At 39.4% G+C, this 12,540-nt stretch overlaps 1 protein-coding gene across 2 annotated transcripts in view; it reads left to right on the top strand.

The window, feature by feature from the left end:
- PEAK1 (pseudopodium enriched atypical kinase 1) overlaps nucleotides 1–12,079 on the top strand; it is a 34,078-nt gene extending 21,999 nt beyond the window's left edge. For both annotated transcript variants that reach the window (XM_009955032.2, XM_086471710.1), the window contains 2 exons: nucleotides 821–1,569; nucleotides 10,922–12,079. In XM_009955032.2, coding sequence (XP_009953334.2) covers nucleotides 821–1,569; nucleotides 10,922–12,079 — 1,907 coding nt within the window. The remainder of the gene's footprint in view (nucleotides 1–820; nucleotides 1,570–10,921) is intronic.
- The last annotated feature ends 461 nt before the right edge of the window (nucleotides 12,080–12,540 follow it).

The following is a 12,540-nucleotide window of genomic DNA, read 5'->3' as shown; positions in this document are numbered from 1 at the left end:
GTAGGTTAAAAAATATTTCTGTTTTTGTGATCTCGAAGTATGATCCTACTGTCATTGAAAGCAGTGGTGACACACTTGTCAACTTGTGTGAAAGTAGGCTTTACTTCCTTGTTTTCACCTCATGAATCTGCTTGGGCAATCTTGACTTTCCCATGTGAATGCCTGAGTAGCTAAATTACATTGTTTGTGTCTGAAGTTTTCTGGTTTCCATTCTGAAATAATGCTTTCAGCCTCTTTGGCACATTTCAAGTCCCAAGTGATCCCAAGTGCTTTACGGACCGCTATGAGGATATGTTAAAAAAATCACCTTACCTGCCAGAGAAATGCACCTCTCAAGGAAATAGTCCACAAAGCCACTTAGCAGCATCTACCCATAGTTTTAGCACATTTGAATAGGAAGTAAGGAATAATGTTATAATTGATTGACTGCAGAAGGAATTATGGGAGGCTGGGTATAATGAGTAATTAAACCGGAATTTGGCCAGAGTGCCAAAATTGACGTTTGGTTTTTGCTTGCACTTTCTGTCATTAATTCCATGTGATGCAAAATGCCAGCATTGCTAGCACTGAAATTGATTTTAATATACAGGCCATGGTCAAATAAAGACTGGCTGTATGTGACAATATATTTGTGGTGCTGATTTGGTCATTTTGCTTTCTAATCAGTTCATCTTTTCAGATTTGTATTTTGTTTTTCTTCAAATATTGGGGTGGTCCTAGTCAGCTTTTTTTTCCCTTAAACTTCTTTGCAGAGTGCAAATATGAGCAGCAGATGCAAAGTACTTTAATGTTCTATAACTATTATCTTCTTATTACACAGGACAGTCCAGAGCAGCCATGATACCTCCGAAACAGCCAAGGCAACCGAAGGGAGCTTTGGATGATGCCATTGCCTTTGGAGGACTAGCAGACCAGGAGACAATGAACAACTTACAGCCAACACCACCTCCACTGCCAAAGAAAACAATTTTGAGAGCTAACACGGAGCCAACTCCCAGAGATCTCCAGAAACAGGCTCTGGAGAACAACCTGTGCATTGTGGCCAATCCCACCTACGATATTGACACCAACTGGGAAGCAAGCAGCGCCTGCTCTTCGGTCAGCCTAGAGCTCAAGATACTGGACAACGAGTCAGGAGATTCCTTGGACAGGCCTACAGAAAAATTAAGGGCAACCACCTCAGCAACTAACAGTGTTTCCAGCCTAACCACTATCAGTATTAAGGACCGGTGTTCCAATAGCATGGAGTCTCTAACAGGGAGACGCATCTCGCAGACTAAGCAGGGCAAAGGTGTCCAGAAGCCGCAAAGGCAAGCACTTTATCGAGGAATTGAAAACCGAGAAGAGGTGGTAGGTAAAATCCGAAGCCTTCACGCTGATTCACTGAAGAAGCTGGCACTTAAATGTGAAGACTTGTTCATGGCCGGACAAAAAGACCAGTTGCGATTTGGGGTGGACAGCTGGTCAGATTTCAGGCTAACCAGTGACAAGCCATGCTGCGAGGCAGGTGATGCAGTTTACTACCCAGCTTCTTATGCAAAAGATCCTCTCAACAATTACGCAGTCAAGGTAAGAGGGGCTTGAAAAACAGTAACTCTAGACTAATCAGTGACAAAATGTAACAACAATAACCATAACCTGCAACACACCCAGTCGCGATAGGTCCTATGAATATAAGTGTGTGCTGCTTGCAGCAGCACTGTGTGAGAAGTCACAAGATACAGGCTCTTTCTTCAATCAAGAACCATGTATGGCATTGGTATCTTCTGGTTTAAGTTTTTATCTGGTTTTATTGCAGCTCCAAAATTATTAAAACAAAATTATCACAACTCTGTCTTTACCATGGTCATTGTTTAATGAAATATTGAAGAAAAAGATGTATCAGCAGTTTTTTGGAAACTTGCAATAACAAAATCCTTAGGTTCATCTGCATGCAGATGATACTAAATCATCACTCTTAGTTAGGAAAGAGCTCAAAATTTTCCATATTCAGAGCCATGTAATCAAAAGCTCTATCTAGCCATCAGTGTTGCCTTATTAGTGTTCAAGACCAGGTTGGATGGAGCCTTGAGCAACCTGGTCTAGTGGGAGGTGTCCCTGCCATGGCAGGGGGGCTGGAACTTGATGATCTTTGAAGTCCCTTCCAACCCAAACCACTCTATGATAAGCTGTTCTAAAAAACATTGGAACATGACAGTGCTAGTTTTGTGGCCTTTCACTAAACAAACAGTTGATTTGGCTCTAGTTTATTCTCCAGCTAACATATAAAAGAAATGAGAATTACTAGATTTACTGCTAATATATTAACTTATAGTTGGCAGCTGTCTCACTAGATGTTGTTACTTTATGCACTTTTGTATAGGTAATTCTTCTGAGCACTGTATCTCTACAGTTCTCAATGCTTATCTGGTAGGATGATAGTGAGAGAGACAGTTGAGACTCAGCTCTGTCAGGCTTCCTGTGTGACCTTCAGCAAATCATTGAACTTCTGACAACTCGTTGTTGAAACGGAGATAAAACATTTATTACCCAGCACAGGTGTGTGAGGCTTAATCGATTATTCGTTATAGAGCACATTGACATTCTCAGAAGGGTGGTGCTTTACAGTGATAAAATGTTGTTACCACTCCTGCATGACTGTTTACAAGAAAGATATAAAAAAACCAAAGGTAAGATTGGTGCAATTCTTTTGAAACTTGAAAATGCATCTTTTTAAGGCAGATATGTGGGCATAACCATTTTTATTTCTTTAGTTATCAAGGACCTCTTCTTGAAAAGATGAGAAATGAAATACGAATGTCTTATGGATGCCACATCCAGTGGTATAAAATAGCTGAGAACCAGACCATGAATGTATCTGGCAATCACTCTGCAGAATCAACAGTCTGGCATTACTCCGTTTGGGGCTTTTTGGTTTTAATACAGTGATGCAAAAGTGGTTGCTTCTAGGACCCAAATTGGTGTTTTTCTGTATAGGCAGGTTTGGGTTATTACTAATGTGATTCCTCTTTGCACAGTATGGAATGTGCCTTTTAAGTATTCCCTGACAGGGAATAGGTAGCTTTTTCTTATCTGCTGTCCTCATAAATACGTTTCCCATGTGGAAAGCCAGTGAGAAGAATGTAGCATGGTCAAATATGTGGGGTTTTTTTTCCCGCTCATAATTCAAATGTCTTAAAAATAGTTCTCAGACTAACAACATTTATTGCAGTGTAATAGGTGTGATGGTTTTGACAGCGAGTGAAGTATCCACAAAATATCCTTGAGCTGGAGGTCACCATGAGCTGTTGTCCTACGATGAGAGGAAAAGTTACTCTTGAAAATACCCTCCCTGGCACTTAATGTGGTATAGGAAGATGGGCTCACTACAAATGTTCTCTGCTTTCTTTACAAGCCAAGCAGGATCAGCGTAGTGGGACTGCTGCTGTCTTTTCATTTTCTTTTCACATACTTCATTTTTCTTTTCACATAGCTGATCGCATAATACTTAAGATAAGTTGGGTTCTCTTCAGTTGTATGTTTCTTTGGTGCATATTTTTATGCATTCTCTTCTCTGTGCTAATATATTGAATTATATAGCATTGTTTAAACTGTGGTTACTGGAATTTTTTTCCCCTAAAATCAGTTACAGTAGGTTTCAACCTTGTTATAACATTTGCCCCAAGTTGATCTTTGGCTTGTAAGTCATCAGTCCAGGATCAGATTTGTACAAAGTCTCATAACAACAGATTGCTGTTACATTAGGCAGAGATTTTGGGACTTTAGCTTTAAAAATATACCAGTTTTACTATCATGGGTATTTTTTGTGTGCGTCAAATTACATAATCATCTACCTTCAACAAATAAGCTATGTATTCCTGCCATTTTAAATCCCTTGTCCCCAAAACAGGATGGCAAAAATAGTGAGATTAAAATTACTGGTGTGCCTAGTGAATCCGAAATATAGTCTTCCTGTTATTTTTTATCAAGTCTTAGAAATACACTTTGAAAATGTATATGGAGCCACATCTTTGGGCAGTGTAAATTTATGTAGCTCTTTTGAGTTCTGTAGAAGTACCCAAGCAACACTTGCTAACAACTCAGACACTTTTTAAGTTCTATGATTTTAATATTCAATTTGAGGAAAAAATGTGATAATGGGATTTTAAAATCTCTCTTTGTAGAAAACAAGAGATTCACCCCCAAACAGCGTTGAGTCTTAATGCATAAGTCAAAAAAAAAAAAAGTTTTAATATTGTATCTCCAAAAGTAGAATTACAAAAGCACTGTTAAAAATTAAGCTGTAACCATTTGACTACTGCTGAATTAAATTTCAAAGAATGAACATTTTGTGCAGATGAATGTACCAGTGTACCTTTACATTCTGGTGGTATCACCAGCAAAAGATGCTGTGATAAATTTGTTGGAGAACAAGCACAACTTGTTCTGTTGGTGTTGATATTAGAAGAAACATTGTTTGTAGGGGTGTGTTGTATTATGCTTTTTTGCTTCACTCTCACCTAATCTGCTAGTAAACATCCTGTGCAAGAAGTTGCAGGAAGCCATGTGGAAATTAGTTTGACTGAAACATTATAAATAAAAATGATAAATAAGTCATGATCAGAAGGCTACTTTTCCAAATGGAAAGAATAGAAGCTTCCTTAGAAGAAAGGTTTCCATAAAATTCCAGTCCCTGAGGTATTTTTCCTTCACTAAGTGCAGTACCACCTTCTAAGTAGCTGGTAGATCTGGGACAATATGGATAAACATTCCTCTGAAACCACAGTCTTATCAGTAATTCCAAATATGTAGTGGAAAGGTTACATGAAAGTAAAAGCAACAGAGCACACCAGCGTTTCGTACGAAGTGGCTTGGAGGAGTTCAGTTCTTAGTATCCCCACAGACTGAATAAAGCAGTGATATGACAGGGATCTTTTTTATGAAAAAAAAAAAGATTACTCTGAGTACTAGTGAAGATAATTACTGTGTCAGTGACGTAAACTACTTCCACTTTCAGTATTAAACACTCAAGGAAATTACTGTGCAGCGTTATTGACAGACACATGGAAATGTTGAATCAGAGTCCACACGGAACAATGCAGACATAACCCAGCAGGGCTGTGGCCTACAGCATGCGTGTTCTGGCCACAGGCACGTGTTGCAGTGCAGTTCAGGTAGGACAACAGGAACTACAAAGATGGAAACAGCTTAAAAGGAGCAGTTAAAATTTATTGCTTTGATTGCTACAGGGCAGCAGGAGTTCTTCTAGCAGTAAAACCTTAGGATTTCTGCTGAGGTTCATGTACCAAGTATAAGATAGAGCAATGCAGAAGTCAATAGTATTGGGCTGAATTTAGCTGGCAGTTTCCTAGTTGCAGCTGACAGTTATTTTCTAATTATGTTTAGTTTGCCACAGTGTGCTAAGTTTTTTGGTAATTCAGTTTCCTAGTGGAGCTTCTTGGCAGAAGGATTATTAAAGATTCCCAGAACTTCATGCCTCAGATCAAAATAAAGCTATATATGTTAAACCTTTAGCCCGTTCTGAGTTCAGTCACAGCAGCATAGAATTCTGTGTTTTGGCACATCGTTAAAAAGTCAAAGCTGTATTCCAAGGCCAGATCGAGAAAATTAGGTCAATCAGAGATCAAACTGGCCTCCTTGGAAAAACAAGGTTGTGCCAAGAACAAGCTATCAATTTGGGATTAGCAAGCTTTCATTCTACACAGAATTTCATTTGCAGTTGTCCCTCTACAATACAACCAAGTAGCACAGATGGTGCAGTCTTTGTGATCTTCCGTGTTTCTCATTTTCAGCACTTTTAAATTCATTTCCCACAATATTCATCGTACTTTAAGTTCACTGATGCCCTGCAAAATGCATAGGACAGAGTGGAAATGAGATTTCCTGCTGGTAAAGTGGAAGTCAGCTGATGGCACAGTAGGCTACTGGACTCATAAAGGAAAAATAAAAGCTAATGCAGAACAGTTTTTAGAAGCTCTGAAACATTAAAATCTTCATTAAAATCAAAAACATTAAAAAGCTTCTGAGGGATTGGGGGGGGATGATATTGAAATGGCAAGATATAAAGAAACCTGTCCTGTCCCTGTAAATGTGATGGAATTTTAGTTCATAGGGATAAACTAAAGAAAAGATACATGATGACAGTTCATTCCAGTAAAAAGGCAGATAGAAACTGTGCATTCCTTGCTACTCATGTCTCTCCTTTTTTCTCATTGCTTTCTTGCATCATATATATGGAAGGGCTTTTTACCAACATTGCTTCATCTTTTGAACAACCAGCGCTTTATCAGCTTTAGAAATAAGGCTTGCCAAGCCCTTATCAACACCTTTCTTTCAGCTATTATCACATACCATATCTTCATAGCTCAGCTGATCTTGTTTCATTAAAGCAAATGGCTGATTGATCGTACTTCTGTTGGTGTTTTAGTCTAAGTATTTTTACCCTTTTCTTTTCTTGTGCCCCGAAATAGGAATTTAACATGTGTTTTATGTAAAACGCAACAGAATTCCTGTATTTTTTTAGAGTAGATTACTGGAACAGGAAAAAGCTTTAAAAATCATGCAGAGAAAACTGGGCCATATATTTAGTCGCAGTTTTGACATGGTATTAACTGTCACAAACAGAAAAGAAGCTCTGTATCCACTCCTTAAGCAATTCATCACAAGCAGTCTAAAACAGTTGCTAATGAGGCCACCAGATTCTAGAATTTGTTCCCTAAATCTTTTCAAATGTAAATATAGGCTTTGGTTGCATAACTTACTATAACTCAAACTATTTTGAAAATTTTAAATCTTGGTCATTCAGATGATAGTTTTCAGTGCTAGTGGAGTTATTCCAGTACAAAATGCTAGGGTGAGCATTATTACCCATTAATAGTATTAAACACTAGCATTCACTGCCTCTTGCAAAATGGTAATATAAAATAGAGTTCTGAGTAGAAGCTGCAACTCAGAAAATTATAAAATAGTACAAGAAGTTTGACAGTAAATAAAACTTACGTTCTATAAACTGTCTTTGAACTGATCAATAAGAAAACTTAGTTTGTCTCCACTGCTTTCAGTATGTTTTCCCCATTCTAATAAGATATTGATAAATCAGAAGCTGCACTCTGCAATCTAAAACCCCAGGACTTATCTGGACTCACGCAGCTGTATTTCACAGCAAAAGTCTGAAGAGTAGCCAGACACTTACAGGAATAATCAGATGCACATCTCTTTTAGAAACTGTTTTATGAATTCAGATTTTAGGTGTCCAGTTTGTTGTCATATGCCAGTTTTTGGGTGCTTCTTCTAGACAGCCTGGCTTTCCATTCCTCTTGTCAATTACCAAGTGTCTAGTGTACAAATTTGAGTGTTTATATAGTCAGCAATTTAACCAGCCTTAAATAACCCAGCTGTCTCTTCCACTTCTCACTTCATGTTGTTTGTAAACAAAAAGCAAGAAGCAGAAAATACATCTCTAATCAGATCTCAGCTCTCTTTGTAGATATTGCATGTGTGTTCCTGTACCCATATACTTCCCTGTATTAAACAAGAGACATAGAAGTGTCCAAAAGCCGTCGCAATTGGACACTTGTGGGATTAGAGTATTTTTTTCTTTATTGGTTATCTTTAACAGCTGATTCAGGAGGGAAAAACTGTTTTCATGAATGCAGTCATTTTAGTATTGATTTTAATCATAATACTATTTAGTCTTTCTGTTTTGTTGATAGAAAGAGGAGTCTGAAACAAAAGCTTATATTTAAGAACTGACATTGGGGAAAGTTTGGCTCTGCTGTGGATTCAGACTTTAGAGTGGACCATGCTCTGAAGGTTTTCATGAACCACAGTACCAATGCAGATAACACGACTTGTTCGCCCTGGGAAATATAACAAGGATCCTTCTACATAAAGCTCTGTTCTGCTTGATGCTGAAGAGGTCTTAACTGGAATACTGTATTCATTTAGGGGACCACTCTTCAGAAAGATGTAATAAATGGGGAGAATCCAGAAAAGAGCAACAAGAATCAGAGGGTTAGGAATAAAGATAGGAGGAATGAGGGCTGATTATTTTCAAAAAGAAAACAATGAAGAAGGGAAAAGTTAAGATTTTTCACAAGTGTCAAGGTGCAGTGTTAAAGGATGGGAATCAATGTGTTCTAGTATCAGCTAGGAGACGGGCTATCGCTTTAATTTGAAGTAAAATAGATTTAGAATTGAATAGCAGGAAGAAAGAGAAAGGAGAAGATTAAGACAACTCGCTTTCGGGGTGTTTTTATTAGGTTGGAAAGGCATTTCTTAGGAATAATCTAGCTGGCAACATACAGATCAGATTCACCTTGCAGGCCAGTTCTGCGGGCTCCAAGGAAAAGGGAATGGGTGCAAAGGCAACATACTCTGCCCTAATAGCTGAATGCATTTTGGTGCAGATGTGCATGGCCAGTCATTTCTAAATTAGAAGGGTGCATGACCACATCCACAGAGGCCTATGAAGGTTTGCTTTTGTACCACCACAATTCTAGGACTGGCAATATCTTTTTAAAATGAGTGAACAAAAGCTGATTTTGAGAGGTGCAAAGCCTATCTCCTATTATTTTAGCTGAAATTCCAGTAATATCTTTGAAACCCCTTTTCTGAAGTAAGTAGGAAAAAGAGGCTGCCTAGGACTAAAATTAGAAACTAGGAGTAAGTCTTGATTCCTTTGCTTTTTTGTTTCTATAGGCAAGGAGAAATCCTTTTCATTAACTTTGAAAAAGGCCTTGTATTCAGCAAATTGAGAGTTATTGATTGAGTTTATACTCTGGATTTGTCAGTTAAGTGTTTTTAAAAACTCATGGCTAGATTACAACACACAAAACCTTTCCTACAGTTGAAATTGATGCTCCCCATGGCTGGCTGTAGAAGGCGGCAGCCATGGACCCGAAAGGCAGAAGACAAAACTATTCTCACTTTCCTTAATAACTGTTCTCCCAGCCAGATTTCATACATGCTGGTAGGGTCTATACAACGCCTTCCTACTTCTGTCTTCTGTACAGTATTAAGTAGTAATAAATCTGGGGACTTCAGTCTCCAAGACAGTCAGCTGACATTTTATTTTCATATACCATTCAAAGGTTAATGCTGTGGGTTTTAATGTATTTATTTCAACTTTTGTAACCCCTGAGAGAAGGGGGGGACAACACTTTCCATTGATAACTCACTTCACCTCTAACAGTGTAAAATACATTTGAAAATTTAAATTGGCAAGAGCCATTGTACAAAGAGGGTAACTATGAACATTTCCAGAAAATTATGACTTCTCTTAAATAAAATTCACTAGAAAATGCGTTTTTCAAATTTGTTTTGTTTGTACATGGCAATTATAAACAGGCAGTTCAAGCTATAGTGTACATAATACCTAGGGAAATTTAAATGCTTGTGAAGTATGGAAATATGCACAGTATCAAAGACAGGAGGACAATCAAAATAGCATTACTGCTTGTGGCTACTTTCGTATGACTACCTGACAATGCGCTTTTCTGACCAATGACCGTAAAAGACTAAATCCCCCATTAAACTATATGTTTCTTAACCACATAAGCATGTAAAAGATGAAAAACTTTGTTTGTTTTTTTAGTGAAAAGCAAGTTTATAACTTACACTACATAAGTTCCTGAGAAGGAGAAAAATGAGAAACTGAGAGAAAAGTCACCTTGTGCTTCTATTTAGGGCTAGTATGAGATGTGGGCTCCTTGCTGTAGAACTAGTGCTGACTTTTACTAACCTTAGTTATCTGGCTTTCTTTGACTTTCAGAGATGAAGTAGAAGCTGTAACTTCAGATGAAGAGAGATGTCTTCCTATTTTCTCTTCCTCTGAGCTTTGCAGTTAAGACCTGTTGGTGCATTATACCAACTGAATACTTAGGCTTTCACCTAAGATTAAAACATACACTTAACCTTACACGCTCTGAACAATCTCACTGAAGTCAGTAGAACTAAGGTTAATTTGCAAAGGTCAACACACCTGAGTCTTTGTAGGGCTGTAATTTTCATCAGTAAATGCCTTAGAACAGAGGCCCTAATAGACGATTATAAGCAGAGTGGAGCTGCCAGCCATTATGGCATTAATAAGGATAATTATTATGGTGATAACGTACATATCAACAGGATATTTCTGGACAGAAAATACAGCTCTATTTAGCAAAATAAAAACATACACTTAGGATCTTAACAAATGATTGAAAGCCATGAAGGTGCTGTGTTGTAATGAGTTTCCATTCATCACCTGAGCCACAGCAAGTCTGCTTGCCAGCAGCCCGCTGCCATGCACACATACACCCCCTGCCATGCACACATACACCCCTCCCTGCAGTCGTGAGGCGGTAGCCTGACACAGCTGCAGCTAATAGATTTCAGTTTCCAGTGACGGTGGGCAGGGAGCATGCATCCAGTCACCTACCTCAGCTGTCAGGTGGTAACTTGTTACGCCATGCTAACTCATGTCATATCCTCAAATATTCTATGCATGTTTCTTTGTATCTCCTGTTGCTATTGATTATTTTTATCTTGTTAAAGCTTCACACAAAGCTGAGAGAACATGGAATAAAACGATATGGATAAACAAGCAGCTGTAAAGTAACCCTCACTGTGCATTTACCGTATATCAGCTGCTATTCTGACTAAAAGCGCAAGCTGCCTGAACTGTATTTTCTGTTGAATAATATATGCACAGGGAGAGCTGCCTGCACATACTGGTCTGCAGTTGCTTACTATCCAATGGAGACTGTTCGTGTGCCTTAAAATAGTCTGCCAAGGTCAGTTCAGTAAAAAAATTTTCAGTGCTTATGTTTAGAGCTACACTGTGGATACCCATCAACAAAGTACATACTAAAGAAAAAAAGGATATAGAATTTACAAATATAAGAGTTATGTTATGCTTGTTCTGTCTTTTTCCTTCCCCCAGATTTGTAAGAGCAAAGCTAAGGAATCCCAGCAGTATTATCATAGCCTATCTATCCGGCAGAGTCTGGCTATCAACTTTAACATCCAACAGGACTGTGGCCATTTCCTTGCTGAAGTGCCAGTTCGTCTCCTTCCGTGGGAGGATGCTGATGCACCAGAGGTAGAAGAAGAAGAGCAGGAAGAAGAGGAGAAAGAGCCTGAGCAAAAGAACAGAGACACTCCTTCCAATACAGAGGCTTCACAGAAAGACAGTTCAAGCAACCAGGGGACTATCAGCAAGCCACGCAGCCGTGTTGTGGTCATCACACGGGAGGTCCCATACCTAACAGTGGCCGACTTTGTGAGAGAATCTGCGCCCCGCCATGCAAAAAGCCCAGATTTATATGAGAGGCAGGTCTGTCTACTCCTTTTACAGCTGTGTTTGGGCCTGGAGCACCTGAAACCTTATCATATCACACACTGTGATCTGCGGTTAGAGAACCTGCTGCTGGTTCATTCCAGACCAGGAGGCAGCCCTCTGAGCTCTGAGTCCATGGAACCCAGTCCCAACACGGCTTGCCCAGCCAGATTAATAGTGAGCAATTTCTCCCAGGCTAAGCAGAAGAGTCATATGATGGATCCTGAGGTCCTACGGGATCAATCCCGCCTGGCTCCAGAAATCATCACTGCAACACAGTACAAAAAGTGTGATGAGTTCCAGACTGGCATCCTCATCTACGAGATGTTGCACTTACCCAATCCCTTTGATGAGAATCCGGAGCTGAAGGAGAAGGAGTATACTCGTGCTGATCTCCCCAAGATTCCTTGCCGTTCTCTTTACTCTCAAGGGCTTCAACAACTTGCCAGCTGCCTGCTGAATCCCAACCCTTCAGAGAGGATCCTGATATCAGAAGCAAAGGGAATCCTTCAGTGTTTGCTTTGGGGTCCACGCGAGGACTTGTTCCATGCTCTAAGTACATCTTCCAATCCCTCACGGAGAGATGCTGTACTTCAGAACTGGCTGGATATAAAAAGGACGCTGCTGATGATCAAGTTTGCAGAGAAGTCCTTGGACAGGGACTGTGGAGTTATTCTGGAAGACTGGCTTTGTTGTCAATATCTGGCTTTTGCCACTACAGACTCACTTCATCGCATTGTGAGAATCATGCAGCAGCACTAGTTTGTAGAGCCTGTTGCTTTTCATGAAGCATCCCCCACCTCCACCCCAGCCCTCACTCCAGCCTGCTCTAGGGCTCACGCTTTGTGCAAGTGTCAAAAAATAGCCTGGTATCAAAGCCAGCAACTCTGAGCAAATAGGTTTTAATTGGAGAAATTGCATCCTGTACCAAATATGAGAGAAACTTTACTTTTTTGCCAGGCCTGTTAGGGATTGATTATCTATACATGACTGCATTTGGATCAGACAGTATGTAACTTGATTAATATCTGGCTGAAAAGGAGAGCAAACTTTGATACCACTATTTCTACCACTGCGGTAAACAAATTGCCCTCCTCTTCTGGGTAGTTTCTGTCACTTCTGTATGTAGCATTGGTTAGTGAATAGCAGTGACCATAAGCAGAGATGGATTAGTTGTAAATGTGAGATGAATGATCCACCATGCCACAACACACTCATTTGCT

The sequence above is a fragment of the Leptosomus discolor genome, chromosome 11 (assembly GCF_034619465.1).
Source record: "Leptosomus discolor isolate bLepDis1 chromosome 11, bLepDis1.hap2, whole genome shotgun sequence".
NCBI lineage: Eukaryota > Metazoa > Chordata > Aves > Leptosomiformes > Leptosomidae > Leptosomus > Leptosomus discolor.
This window is presented reverse-complemented; position numbering and strand designations above follow the sequence as displayed.